Source organism: Mixophyes fleayi, chromosome 1, assembly GCF_038048845.1.
Source record: "Mixophyes fleayi isolate aMixFle1 chromosome 1, aMixFle1.hap1, whole genome shotgun sequence".
NCBI classification, from domain to species: domain Eukaryota; kingdom Metazoa; phylum Chordata; class Amphibia; order Anura; family Limnodynastidae; genus Mixophyes; species Mixophyes fleayi.
In genome coordinates this window covers 406,933,123-406,948,832 of record NC_134402.1, presented here as the reverse complement: position 1 = coordinate 406,948,832, position 15,710 = coordinate 406,933,123, and the positions used below count along the sequence as shown (strand labels likewise).

At 35.4% G+C, this 15,710-nt stretch overlaps 1 protein-coding gene across 5 annotated transcripts in view; it reads left to right on the top strand.

The window, feature by feature from the left end:
* ANKRD31 (ankyrin repeat domain 31) overlaps nucleotides 1-15,710 on the top strand; it is a 230,634-nt gene that overhangs the window by 161,667 nt on the left and 53,257 nt on the right. For all 5 annotated transcript variants that reach the window (XM_075181929.1, XM_075181902.1, XM_075181910.1 and 2 more), the window contains one exon: nucleotides 15,201-15,282. In XM_075181929.1, the coding sequence (XP_075038030.1) occupies nucleotides 15,201-15,282 (82 nt within the window). The remainder of the gene's footprint in view (nucleotides 1-15,200; nucleotides 15,283-15,710) is intronic.

The following is a 15,710-nucleotide window of genomic DNA, read 5'->3' as shown; positions in this document are numbered from 1 at the left end:
GAGGAGATTAACGCCTTACAAGGTGAACTGTGAATTTCCACAAAAGTAGCACCTCTGGTGGAAATTAGATACTGAGTTCCTAACAAGATAGTGACAATGATCTATTCAATAATGTTCATTACCAGAAGACACGTTAAAATATAAGTATAGTGGAGAACTATTAGCTAAAGAATCTGAATCTGGACAGTCAATCTTGCTGAGAGATTTCATGTTTAAGTTTTGAATAAACTGTTTTCTGAATTGGGGACCTATTTAACAAGTTCCTTTCCACAGTGTTCGGGGAACCACCGAAATATTAAGTATCCCCTCTATTTATAACTAAAAGATCACAGCAGATATCAGAGCTATCTGCTGCTTTTCTACAGTTTTCGAACGCAAAAGCAGGTCATATAGCTTAATTGCGCGATTTAACAAGTTTTTCGAACTCGTACTTGCAAAGGGGCCACTTTACGATAGTGACCAGGGGTGGGCTGGGTCGGGGGGCATCGGTCCCCCGGGCCGCTCAGTTTAATCACTGTTAGGGCCGGCCGCCCAGCCCCCCTCCCCCCGGATGCTGTATTACCTAATTATTACCGGCGGCCACATCACATGACACATTATGCGACCGCGTCAGAGCACAGGCGGGCGCATCACATGACACGCGATTCGACCGCGGTCGTTTATTGTGACTGCTGTTCCGGAAGTAGACTTTTAATAAATGCACAATTTTTCATTCCTTATTATTGCAATAAGGAATGAAAATTATCGTGTCAAAAAAGCTCTAATTAATAAAAATACTCGTATGTCTTGTGTCAGAAAAAATGCACTATAGCAATTAGTTGGCAACAGATTAATCCTATTAAAGTTATGGATTTTCAAGGTCTGGTGACCTTGAAATATCTCTTGATTCCTATCTGGAATATAATGTTTATGCAAGCATTTCTTAAACTTTGCGGAATTCTGTTTGTTAATGTTATTGTCATATATGGATTGTCTTATATAGCAGCAAAAAAATGACATAATTCCACAAGAAACCGATTCATGTATCCAATCTTTGCATGTTGTTTAATGTAAAGATGCGGTTTGAGCAATCTCATCTATCAGAACTGGAACTAAAATATTTGACTTTTTTTTATTGTATTTTGGCTTTCGGCTTTTCGAACCGCCACTTGATACCATTTTACATTTTGTATGTGTCTTAAGTTCTCAAAACCAACATTACAGGTTTAACGTATGCTTTGTAATTCCTACTGCTTTATGTGCTGTTTTGCCTTTGAAACATTGCACAGATTACAATATGCACATCAAACTGCATAACAAATGGAGGCTTGACAAAAGCACACTTTGATACATACTGGTCAATAGGAAGAGAAATTGAAATGATCACTATTCAGCAGAAAACTATTAAAAAATTGTTACCAGCGTTAAAATTTTTTAACCAGGGCAGCCATGTGTTAAGTATTTTAGAGGAGTCATTAAGATTGAATGTGATGCTTTCCATTTTATAAACATATCAAACTCTGTTAATAACAGCAGTGATAGAGGATGGATTCAGAGCCAACTGAGAAGTTGTAGAGCTGCTGATAAGATAAATTAGTTTATTACATCAGGAATCAGGAGTGGAAAGAGAACATTTTCTGGCAAGAAAGGATTGTCAACATTTGTCACAGCTTTAATCAATTTTTTAATTCAGCCTAAATTGTATTTATTTAGGACAAATCCACTAAATGTGAGTAAAATTTCCCAGCTGAAAACAACTTATCCAACATTAATCAGACCCAGACAAGGAAAACACATGATTCCTGGAGGGAATACATTTTTGGGAGCTTCATACATATTTAAAGCCAATCTTCACTGGAAAGTGTAAACCCCCATCTCCTGTTCCCATGTTATCTCAAAAGGTTTTTTTTCTGTTGTGAGCAGTGCCAAGAGTAGTTTGTAAATAGATGGAATTAGACACCGAGAAGTTGTGAGACAGTACGAGAGATTCCAGAGATGAGCCAGGAGTTCTTGAACAGTTGAGGCAGGTCAAATCACTAAAGATTTGTATTTGTAAATATTGATGGAAATGTTCTTTTGAGAGATTTAGATTCAATTAAAGGTCAGAAAATTTTGGTAAGGAGTGTAATAAAGTCAAATCATGAAGGAACTTAATTCCATTATCTAGCCATAGCTCTCTAGCGGAGAATGAACCATGGTTCATGCCAGGACAAAATATAGATTGTTTCAAAGAGGGCAAACAGAAAGTGTTGGCAAGATTAATTTAACTGAGGATATCACTTGTCCCCAAAATTTACAAGAAAATGCCATAATAGGCATGGATCTAGTAGAGGGTCTAAGGGACTTTGAAAGCCATAAACAGGAGGCGCTCAATACCACTTCTAATAATTCTGCCTCAAAATCAGCCCATAGTTTGGTATGTAAGGGGACAAGATTTGAATACACTGTGAAATATGCAATGCTAAATTATAATAATTAAAGTCAGGGAGCCTAAACCACCATCTGCAATATGTCAAAGTATATTTTCCATTTTTACATGAGTACGTTCCCACCCCAATTTCAATTTGAAGTTAGAAAAATAAGTATAAGGGACTTTGAGAGGAAGGGTCTGAAATATATATATAGCAATTTTGAAAGTATATTCATTTTTACAGTAGCCACTCTACCTAACCAAGAAATAAAAATGTAGTCACCACCTCTTAAAATCTTTTTTTTGTTGCTATCTATAAGAGTATTGAAATAGGTCCAGAATAGCTTATCGCAATCTTTAGTCAAATAAATCCCTATATATTTTATTTGTGAATATTGCTATTTAAATTTAAGTTCTAATGTTTTTTTGGACCAAGATTGAAGTTAAGAACCTCTGATTTAGTGGGATTCAATTTATAGCCCGAAAGTGAACTACATATCTGTATTTCTTCAAGCAGAGATAGAACTTTTTAGGTCAGTAAACATGAGAAGACTGTCATCTGCATAGAGGACAGTTTTATATTGCTTCTTCTTAAGATAAACACCCAAAATATTGGTATTTGTTCTTATTTTAGCTGCCAGATGCTCCACGACAAGGGCAAAATTCAAGCGTGATATGACGGCCTGGTGCCATTTGTTAGCTGAAAAGGAATAGAAAGAAAATCATTACCAGAGAAAAGCAGAGGGGTTGTGATATAGCAAGAAAACACCTTGAAGTAACTTGACTTCAATTACTATATGAGGCAAAGCAAATTTATACAATTCCAACTGACTAGTTAATCGCCTTCTCTATCCAATACAAGGACAAAGGAAGTAGTCTTACTGGTTACCTGATGGTTAATAATACCAATAATTTGTCTGTTGTTGACCGTGGCCTGACAGCCTATGACATAACCCACCTGATCTGGGCAAATTAGATAGGAAATCACACCACATAACCTATTTGCTCACATTTTTGCAAATAATTTTAAATTCAGATTAAATAAAGATACAGGACCATAGTTTTTACACAGCCTGGGATCGCTGCCCTCCCCCTTAATGAATCACCACACAATTTGGACTGAGCTATAGCAGTGTCAAAAGTCTCACCTCGTAAAAGGGAATTATATACATTTGTTAAAATAGGGGTCACAGCGTTTTTTAGAAGTTTTATAATAGGTGGAGGAAAATCCGTCAGGACCAGCCAAGAGTCTCTTCTAAGGTAATATCCTTATTCAGAGTTGCTGCTTAAGAAGACATGATTTCTAAAAGAGTACAAGCATCTAAGTATGCTTTCACAGATTCAGAGATTGACTTTGGGGGATGATTGGCAGGATATAAATTGTTGAGGTAAAAAGAGAAATTCATTGGATCATGAGGCAAAACATCTTGTTTAGTTTGAATAGCAGAGGTGTGATTACAAGTTACTCTGGCACTCAGGTTAGACAGGTTGTCGACAGAGGCGTAGGAACGAAAATTTTCATTGGGGGGGGCGACAAAATGGCAAGGACTACTATGGGGCTTGGAGACAATTTTTCTTGTGTTTGGTATCTTTTTTTTACAACACTTTTAACAGTGGCTGTAGATATTAGTACAATAGCTGTTAAATAAATACATTCAATGATTCATCTTAAAAATTTACATTTTTCATAGTCATTAACCTAGTTTTTATTCAGACTTCGTTGACCGTTTAATCTCTTTTGATTGGAAGTATTTTAAAATCTATAGTCACTGCCTCACTGGTTATAGTATGTGCTATAAATTTAAATTGCTATATCCCATGTTTGATGTTGGTCGCACCGCGCGAAATTCAGGGTAAAACTAAAGTGAATAGCTAGTTGTTCATCATCAGTTTTTTAAATAAACAAACCAATCAATCTGTATTAAATCTATACTAAGGCAATCTATCCAAGTTTAGAACAGATACCATGACTTCAGAAAGTAGCATGAAGGCTTTTGTGTAGAAGTTCATGGGGGGCAATACACAGTCTTTGTCCACCCAACAGAAAACATGGGGTGGGGCAATTGCCCCCTCTGCCCACCCCGGTTTCTACACACTTAGGTGTCGGCCATTTTAATGTATTTGCAGCTTTACTAGAAAGAAGAGCATTGAGCTGCCCCTAAGAGATGCGAGATGACAAACCAATTGTTTTGAATGTGTTCATTCATGTTTTGCATGAAAACATTCATTTGTGATTCCAGAAACTCAATTTTTTTGCTATACTTTTTTTCTAGTCACAGAAATCTTAATTATCCTGCTGTAGGTGGCAGAATTATGGGCTTCCCAGACTGTGGAAACAGAAATAAATTCTGTTAGGTTAAGTTCCACATATTACTGTATGGTTTGAGAATTCTGTTTTAGAATGGGTTTTATGAAGAAATAATGATTAATTTGCATGCCATTGCAGTGGTTAATAAACAATGTACAATATTGTTATATCAATATATAATGAAAAAAGCAGTGTCACAACACTATTAGCTAGTGTTGCCAGTCTATATCAAAAGCATCATCAATCATTTATGATCCTTATCTTCAAACTGATACAGAACTAGGTACTCCATTTGTACTATCTCCTTCACAATCTATTTGAATGTATTCATATGCAAAATACCAACATGATCGCCAACAGTTTTTCAATAATATTAAACATAAAAGTCCATTGTTTCTGTGTTGTGACTTATGTCTTTGTGCCCTGGTTTTGTCATCAAAAGCAATGTTCTTAACTTTAATATATTTAATTATTCAAGACAAATTGTATGTTAAGTATATCAAGGTTCAAAAAAAATTACAAAAAAACAGTTGTCCCCCCTGTGGATAACACTCCACACTGGTGATGCTTATTTACACCTCTGCCTTAACTCCACTGTACCTCTACTTTCACTCCATATCTAAAAAACACAAAAGGAAACATAATATGTACATAGTGAATTAGCATAGCATAGTTAATGAGGTTGAAAAAAGACACCAGTCCATCAAGTTAAACCTATTTTGGATCTCCTGCGATATATTTGAAATTGATCCAGAGTAAGCAACCGCCAATCTGTTTCAATTGTGAAAATCCCCCCAGTACTATTTGGCTTTTGGGATGCTAACATTGTTTATGCCCAATGCAACATAATATTATTCTTCCCAATATTATATAAATATCCAATGTGGCTGGGTCACTTATAAGTAACTTATGGTATAAATTTATTCAAAGGAGATACCGCAGGGCGTTTTTTTATATATAATTGCAAATGTACTTATTTTTGATATTGTGTGTATTTCGGTATAGGAAATGTCTTGTTTGAGGTTTTGCTAGAGAAAAATCTCCAATTAGGCATAAGTGGGGAGGAAGTCTGTTTTGCTGGTAGCAGGAAGTGCTAACTAAGTCTTTTGATGTTTAGTGTCAAATGCCTGCTCTGGCCGGAAGGCCCAGCAGGGAGCCGTTACCTGTATCCTGGTTAAAGTGAAAGGAAATCTCTGATCAATGTGATTTAGGATATCACAGATTACTGCAAATTTTGTTAAGTATAAATTGCATTTAAATCCATGTTTGGGGAGGCACATTGCACCCTGATACTGAAAATAACTTAGACTTCAGGGGGCTGGCTTACCCCCTGCAAGGCTGTGTCCAAAACTGTATAAAACAGCACTGGTTTGTACTAAAATGTATCATTCTTGTTTCTTCTGACTTCTTGATCACTGGTACCTTAAACCAGTGTGAAAGCAGATAAACATCACTTGCTTCAAAGACCTGCTTGACAACTTCTTCCACGATGAAATTCCTATGACCTACAGATTAGACACAACTCTAATCCGTTCCCGGCTGTACTGAGGTTTGGATCCATCTTTTCGGTACCACCGTTCTGCTCGCTACCCAGCAGCTCTGGCCAGTATCATAGGCCAGAGCGGATCCATCCACAGCAACCCTGATCTATAGGAAGAGGTCAGGGGTACAAGCCCAGGCACACCAGCAAGTGGGTACCTAAGTAGCAACAGTTACCCAGAAGGAATGCGGTTCTGGATGCCGCGAAGGAGTCCAGTGGCGGCAGCATTTTTAAGTCCCTCCTACTGCGGTTAGAGGGCACATTTGGGATAACTAAAATGGAACAGTGGTAAAGTAAGCCCAGCCGGTTCCCAGCAATAACAGACAGGGTGGCATAGGCGGTCCATCCTGTCACATCCAATAATTCTTCTTATTCTCCAAATAATTTGTTCTTCAAGAAAGCAAATAAAGTTGTGAGGATTCACAACTCTAGCTCCAGATGACAGCTGTCAGAAAACTATTCACAGTGACAGCTACACACACCTCTCGATCCTCTCATCAACACTCTGCTAAGCAAAGCAAGCTAGCTAGTCACCTCAACTGGACTACTGCAGCTTTCTTTACTGTGCAGTGAGCTCCTCAGTGAAAAGATCAAGTCAGTCAAAACAATAATTTCCCATGTTTGTAGCCTTTATAAAGTCTCTTTGTGCAACCAAACCTCTGCGGGAGCAAAATTTTATTTTGTTTTTTTCTGCTTGTGCTTTGAAGAAAACTTATTTTGTTTGACTGTACCTCATGATACTACCTTCTCCAATCTTTCAAACTCAGCTTCATCTTTCACTATTCAAACTTCTATGTGACTTTAGCTTTGTCCATCACTATTTTACCTTCTCCAATCCTTTGACTTCAGCTTGTCCCTCACGACCAGTCCTCTCAGGACTAAATGGCTTGGCTGAACACGGTGTCTATCTGATTGTAAATAGTGTAGCTCAGCTTTTATACAATTTTGACTCAATCAGGTTACAGAAAATGCACAATAAAGAAGATCATAATAAAATGAGAGAGATTGTATTTTTTTTTTTTTTACTTCAATAGTATTTTTATTATTAATTTTTCAGAAATTATGGGGTACAGAAAGTAGGAGGGGATGGGGGGTAAGGAAAGGACACAAAAGTAAAAAGGGGAAGGATTGAAGGGGTACATAGTGGGGAGGAACACATTAAACAATTCTGCTGTTAAACCATATTGAACACATGAGGGGGGGAACCCAATAGGTTCCCTTCCAATTTGTGAAAGTTACACTGGTCTAATGCTCACCGGGGAACTACTAATAGGAACATTGAGGAACTTCGCTAAGTGTAGGAGATGCAGGTAGTAAATCAGAGTCTATTCGGTCTGGACGTGCTCCCTCTCCGTCCGTAACATACACATGCCAGCTGAACCACTTCATTATCGGGGACGAGGTGGCAGTGGAGTAGGGCATCCCCTCTGTCTCCATTTCAAAGCTGAATTGCACCTTGGCCACTACTTTCGATATCAAAGGTATCTGTGGTGACTTCCAACCTTGAGCTAAGGAGGTTCTTGCGGCAATCAGAATATGACTAAAGACATATTTAGCATATGATGGAAACTGGGGGGGTAATGTTGCAGTAACGCCACCTCCGGGGTAGGAGAGAGATTTTGTCTAGTAACCTTATTGGCTAACTGGAAGATTTGTACCCAGAACGACTGTATATGGGAACAGTTCCAGAATATATGTATCAAATCCCCCGGAATATTGCATTGCCGCCAGCAAAGTTTCGACTGGGAAGGCCACATTTTATGAAGTCTAGTTGGAGTAAGATACAATCTATTAATTAATTTTATCAACATTTCTGTGTGATTTATACATTTGGACATTCGGAACGAGTTTGTGAAAATGGCTTCCCATGAGAGATTGTATTTTAATTAAGAATCCTTTAATCCCAGTTATTTATATTATCTAAAGTTCACAAGGATCCTGTAAACCCACGCAGCAGGCCTGTTCTGTCAAGAACTAAGTCAATTGCCTCCAATCTGTCTTACTTTGTGGATTAACATTTACAACCAATAGTCAAGGAGATTAGACCTTATTTGAAAGACACTGCTATAATAAAGAAATTACAAAAGATCAAATGGCAGGATAACTACATATTAGTAACTGCGTATGTGAGTTCACTATACATGAATATTAGACATCAAAAAGAACTTGAGGCCGTTAAGTATTATTTAGGAAAAAAAAGTAACATCTAATAAAAGTTAATGCCGTTTTTAGTTGAAAGAATATAATTTATTCTTAATAATAATATTTATATTTAGGGGTAAAACTATTTTTTTCGTCAAAAAGCAGGAGCTGCAATGTGTACCAAGTTGTCCCTTAGTTATGTGAATATTTTTATGTCGGTGTGCAGTAGTCAACCCTATGGGGTGAGCCTGCTGTTCAGGGTATGGTACATTGAAGATATTGTATTCATTTGGAGAGAAGGGGAAAATACTTTACATAATTTTTGTCAATATTTAAATTCAAATCAATTTAATATTGAATATTTGCTATGAGTAAATGTTCTGTGATTTATTTATTTTTTACATCTCACCCTGTGAATAAAAGATTGTGTTATATGTACTATGAACTTTGAGAAACCCACTGACTGCAACTCCTTTATTATGTATAAAAATAATCACCACAAATCATGATTTAAAGGAATTTAAAAAAATCCCAATTCAAATAAACCTGGAGGAATTGTATAAATTTTCTCTAATTCAAGGTAGAAATAAAGGAGAATCAATTTCTAGGTAAGGGTTACAAGAAAGAAGTAGTAGTAAAAGCAAAAAGAAGATGAAAATATGGATAGAAATGACTTGTTAATCCCTGGATTAGAAAATCAAAAGAAAGAAAAAAGAGAAAAGTTTACCATTTTTAACTCAGTTTAATAGTCAACATAAACAATTTTAAAAAATTGTCAAAAAAAATTGAGGTTTTTGCTAAAAAAAACCTTTAGTTGCAGATTTTATTCTTACAAACCCTAAATTTGTATATACAAAGGCTTCAGATTTGAAAAATAAACTAGTAAAAAGCACTGTTTCTATTCCAGAGGAAAATTAAAAGTATATTAATATTAATCCATAGATGTGGAATATGTCTAATATGCAAAACATGTAAAAATAAAGATTGTACAATAGCTTAATTTCAATCTAATTACACTTTTAAAAAGCATGAAATCCAAGATTTCATTACTTCCAATAACAAAAATTATGTATACTTGAATGCACCTGTGAGAAACAATATACAGGGAAAACGTTGACTCACTTTTAATCTTTTCCTGACCTGACCTTGGACTAAATTGATTTCTATTGAAAGCAGCCAGCCGTGCCCTCAGCCTGTTTATAGATTCCACTATAGGTCCCAGCCCACTTTGACTTTTTGCATGTGTATTGAACTGTATCTTGCTACTATCTTTAACTTCCTTCTGTGTCCTGTCCACCCCATTCAGCAATATTGCATTTAAAAAGCCTTTACTACCACGAGTTAAGACCTGGGGCAACCGAGTACTCTGGAACTTATCGCATTCCTTGGAAAGGGGGCTGTTATAAGGGAAGACCTCATGAAGAGGTTCTAGGGGTTCATTATTTTGTCTGATATTGCTCATTGACGCAGAGTTTGAATTAAAATGATTTCAGATTCTCGATCAATGATTGGACGATATGGATTAAAAAGGGATATGGAGACCATAATGGAGTAATAAGGAAGAAGTCATACCCCATGAATATATGAAGTTTTATGGTGTGGCATTTCTGGAGCTTTACATCTGGTTAACTGAATTCAGACACTTTATATGATAATGTAATGGTGGGAGGGCTAGCTACTCTCTTGGGGGCGATTGTGAATTTTTAATATAAGTGTTTTTTTGTATAAATGTGAGGGCAGCAGGGGATTTCATATTAAAGAAATATTGTAATAAAAGTTAATATATTGTATGGTTTTCACTCTTTATTTTATTGGCTCGATTAGAGTCATTATGGGTCTTTCGGAGAGAAAAGTTATTTTCTTACTAGAGATGAGAAAGGAATAAAAAGGAAAGGAGTTGTGTTTCAAAGTGACTATTTTGTCCAGAAAAATGTGAGTGTATTTCAAAACTCAAATTTTTAAAAAAAGCTATATTTTACTTTATATATATTTTTGCTTTTCTTGGAGAACAATTTATATGGAGAATAAGAAGAATTGGTGAATGTTTTCAAGTATATTGGGAAGAATTAGATCATGTATTAAAGGCCTGATTCTTTCTGAGAAATATGAATGTATTGGTAATTAAACTGACTTAGCATCCCAAAAGACAAATAGTACTTCACTATATACATATTCTATTTCCTTTTGAGATCTATATATGAATCATCCTATTATATGTCATAATTTCTTGGCTGCATGGTTTTTAGATACTGAATGGAGTGAAGGTAGAAGTGTACATAAGATTCATAGGGACATATTCAATTCTCGGCGGAAACGCAGAGAATCTCGCTGTCCGCGCACGAGCACCGTTATTACGGTAATCGTGTGCGGGAAAAAACATTAATACGATAATTTTCTCGCTGGATTTCAGCTTACAGGTCTCTGAGCCGCGAGCTGAAATCCAGCTAACTATTACCGTATTAACAGTAATATTTTTTCTGCGGTGCGGAAAACAAACATTTGAATATGCCCCATAAATGTGGAGTGTTATGCACAAGGGTGATAAACTGTTGTTTTGCATTTTTTTTGAACCTTTATATAATACACACTCTTTTTTGTTTTGAGGACTTAAGTATTTATAACTGTAATTGTCATCTGTTGCTGTTTAAATCTGCAATTTTTATGTATGTATTCATTTTATTTGCTATATATCTCTAATATTTACCCTTTAGATTATATCACAATTTTATTTTAATAACAATTATGTTGGTAAGTTAGTACCATCATCTTCACTGCTATGTAATGTAAGTAGTGAGCTTTATATGGACTGACATGATAACTTCCCTTTCACAATTATATGGCAAATCAGACTTATTGTAAATTACTACTTTAGAATACACTATTTTATGTTCCCTTATTCAGTATGAGTGTTATATTATGAATTGTATAGCCAAGTTGCCTATATGTAGTTATTTGCACAGATACATTGTTGATAATGATTTAATCTCTTAAGAGCATTCCCAGGTTTCCCCATTTATCTGTTATCTGTGCAAAAAGCAACAGTATATATATAGACTTGCTGTTGATATATTTTTTTTCAGCCTGAGTTACTTTTTTCTCTCAATGTGTTATGCTTCTGAGCTGTAATACAACAAAACAAAATAGCGAAGATCAAAGAGAAAATATAAGTTTTGCAGATCATACTAATGAGCTTTAGGTAGAACTACTGTTATGCAAGTAAAACAGCTCTGAGGAATAAATGCTATTGCAAGACTGTTACTATCACTGATAGTAATGAGCAACCTAAACATCCGCTAATGTGTCAGATGCAGTTTGCATTGAAATTAATGATTAGCCTCAAGAGTGAATATTGAAGGGGGAGATCAAAGGTTATGTTTTTTTAAACAAAGGAGTTGTAGATAGACCCACCTCTCAGCAAGTAAAACAACTGAAATCAGCTCTACTGTATGGATGGGAGCTGGTTACTGATCAAAAGCAAGATTTAAAAAAAACATGATGTAGAAATCCACTTCACAATGACTAATGTTAACTATACACATTATTAAGGAGATTTGTTTAATATAGGTAAAACTGGTATGTTGGACGGAGATAATTATACCAAAAATAAACCTGCTAAAAAGAACTACTCTCTTACACAGACTTAATTACCCTCTGAATACAATCAGTATAAGCTGACGTTCTCAAGAAAGTTATACATCCGTTGAGAATTGCAAACACCAATCCTACCAGGAGCCTAAGACCTATTCTAAACAATAATTAAGAGAGCAAATAAAATTATAGTTATAAAAATATTATTATAAAATTATTAAGAGCAGCTTATTAAATAGCCTGTTGTGTTACATTAATGCTGACAGCCCAGAACCAGCACTGAGAGAAAATAGGAACTTGGGCACAAACAATTATATCAATAGCAAGTCTATCACTGTTACTGATTATCTGTGTAAAAACATTTGCTAATATTCTCTAAACAAAAATCGTTGAACGGGTGATGAATCATGCCAAGAAAAGAGATGAAAATACTAGTCTTATCAGTGCAGAGGATACTGGACCAGAATAACATTGTGCAGGATAACACTGTGCTTGCTGGAGTAGATAACATCTATTGAGAACTTATTTGCTACCGTTTGAAGGGCGTTGCAACAGCTCTCTGAACCTCCTTACCATCAGGTGGGCTAGGGCCAGACCCAAAGTACAGACCAGGAAAAGGACACAAAAAAGGGGAAATTGCAATAATTTGCTAAGTAAATTGACAGCACTTTTCAATATCTGGAATTATAAGCTTTGCACTTTGTATTAAGATATTAGAAGCACAAAATCAAACACAGTGTGTTTAATATGGAAGTTGAATCTCTGTTGCATATACAGGTTTGCTGTCCTTCATATATAATTATCCATAAAAGCTATCCATCTTTTATGTAATTTTAACTTTAAAAAAAAAAAAAAAGCGTGAACTAAGTATGCATATTCAGTTTACCTTTCAATATATTTTACAGTTGAGAATGATTATTTTCATATTTGAATTGAAACTGCACATGTCTTTGTGCATTGCAGTCTGATAATGAGAACATTGTTTTTAGATGTATGTTGTTTTGAATAAAAATTGTGCATTTTATTTGTTTTCCAAGTGCAATTGTATTGTGACACTATGGGGGGTATTCAATTGTTCGTCCGGGCCGCCGAAAAACTCGAGCTCTAAAACTATTACCGTTAATACAGTAATTACTCGCTGAATTTCAGCTCACAGCTCCCTGAGCTGCGAGCTGAAATTGAGCAAGTAAATTACCGTATGAACGGTTTTTACGCGCAATATTACCGTATTAACAGTAATAGTTTTAGAGCTCGAGTTTTTCGGCGGCCTGGACGAACAATTGAATACCCCCCTATAAGTGTGTTCTCTGCGCTGTTTTTCTGCTCTATTTACTTTTGGATCTAGATCCTGTTTGGGAGCAAACAGGCTTCCTAACAGCTGCGGAAACTTACCAGAATTTATTAACAGACCATATTAGCTTGCAGCGCTAGGATTTTATTTTTTTGCTGTTGCTATATTAATTTAACACATACTGAATAAGAGAACATAAAATAGTGAATTCTAAAGTAGTAGAGTAACACTATTTTATCCACATCATTTTTTTATACTTTTCTATCTTGTACACTTTTATTGCTATAATAGTATTGTTGTTACTTTTAAACAAAGTGTTCTAACACACATTGTTTTAAAGCATACCAATAAAACTATTTAGGTTTTCAAGGAGTTACCCAAGTGCACCACAATAAACTAGCCACATTTTTTTTCTGTATATGATAAACATGATAACTTGCTGGCCACATGATAACTTGCTGAATAATATTGATGATAATGTAATATCTGAAGAAATAAAAAAATAAAGTGTCGGGGATTAAACTATGGATATTAAATAAAAACTAGGACAGTTGTTTATTTCTTCTTTTTTATAGTAGGATTGCACCTAGCAAAGTGTAGGCATACACCTTGATGTGCAGTGTGCAGAAAATGCCAATTCACTGCTGTTAAACCAAAACGTTTTGAATGCACATCAAGTGCATCAAGTCCGTGTACCCATCGGCATCGGTCTTTTAATTTCAGCATTGTGATTGTAGACATTGCTGACACTTCCATTGTTGGGACAGGTTGAAAATGTCGACAATCACACTGTCGACATTTTCAACCTGTCCCCACAATGGAAGTGTCAGCATTTAGCCTGCCAACATTTTCATGTTGACAGATTAACGAGCAACATTTCATGTGTCGCAATTGTGACCGCATCCACACTTAAACAATGCAGCCCAACGGAGTCAGGCATTTTGTGTTAATAATAGTGAACCTGAGAACACAGGAATTTTATGAATTTATTAGAAACAAGTGACATCAATGAAGCAAAGCTTAGCTTCCATAATGAGTCTAGTGAATTAATAGTATGTAGTTTGAAAAAATGTTGTTCAGCTCACAAAAAAGGCTGCCTACGTGTGTAGATATAGAGTATGTGCTGAACAGATAAAATGGTGCAGTATTTTTGCTTTTAGTTTGTTACATTTTGAAAAGGAAATATTAGGAGCAGCAGCTGACTGCTCTTTATTGCAGAAGATAAGGGCTTTGCCTGAATGTTGAACTGCTACATTTAAAAAATTAATAATGATCTGCCTAGTAAAGTTTAATGAGAAAAGAAAATAGCAAGTCTTTTTTTTTCATTGTTAAGCAATTGAAGTATTGCTCAATAAGTTATACTCTAATACTAAAAATTATGCACCTGGAGTCAGGTATTCCTCTGGTGGGTCCCCTGATTCCTGGAACAGTATTATTCAATACTAAGTTTACAGGAGAGGGGCATCCACAACACAGCTTTTAGTTTGAAAAGGCCATCCTCAATAGGAATCAGGAGCGCATTACTTACCAACATCGCCCCCCTCCCAGGACTCAGTTTAAGTAACATTCACAATTATAGTATAACACACTGAAGTTCACCTATTTGAAAATTTTTAGCTGTGAGCTTTTTTTTTAAGCAATAGCTTCTCATTTCTACTTAGCTAGGCTTTTCCTTTGCTGTGTGCCTTGTGACCAGCTGCTGTAGAAGTGCATGCAGTGCCAGTAACAGACATCTAAATTATTCCTATATATGACACAAGCAAAATGAAAATGTTGACATCAATTTTACATTGTTTGGATTTTTTTTGTGGTGTAAATAAGTAAGAAAATAGGAACTTTTATATGTATATAACACAATTGCTTTGGATAAGAATTGTTTGGTCGTTATAATTTCTCAAGTTTTTTTTTTGTTACCAACATTTCTTAAATGTGTTTTCCACAGGAAACTCTAGCTACTTTACAAGAGATAGAAATCAGACAAAAAAAACTACTGTCAACAGAACTACAAACTTCTGAAGACTCAGGTAAAATATGACAAAAGTAAAATATAAATGCAGAAGGTGAAACATTAACGTCATAGAGGGCAAAATGGCCATTGCATGTATTCTTTGTACCACTTTCCTGAACTAAATGATTGAAAATTATGGTATAAATAATATTTTAAAATCATTGAGTTAATAGGTCATCACCACCTCTATTGATAAGGAATTCCACTATTTTGGTAAAAAGTCTATTTCTTTGTGCCTTTGTCATCTGCAAAATCCTGGGTATGAAAACTTTTGAGATAAATCTGTCATTGAACATTAATATATTTGTACATTTTAACTAGGACACTCTTAAGGGCACTCCAAACATTTTCCTTTAAATAATTGTCATATAGGGCTTTTGGGATAATAAAATAGGCTTTTATTTTTTTATTATACTTAATTTCACGCATTTAAATTATTCGATA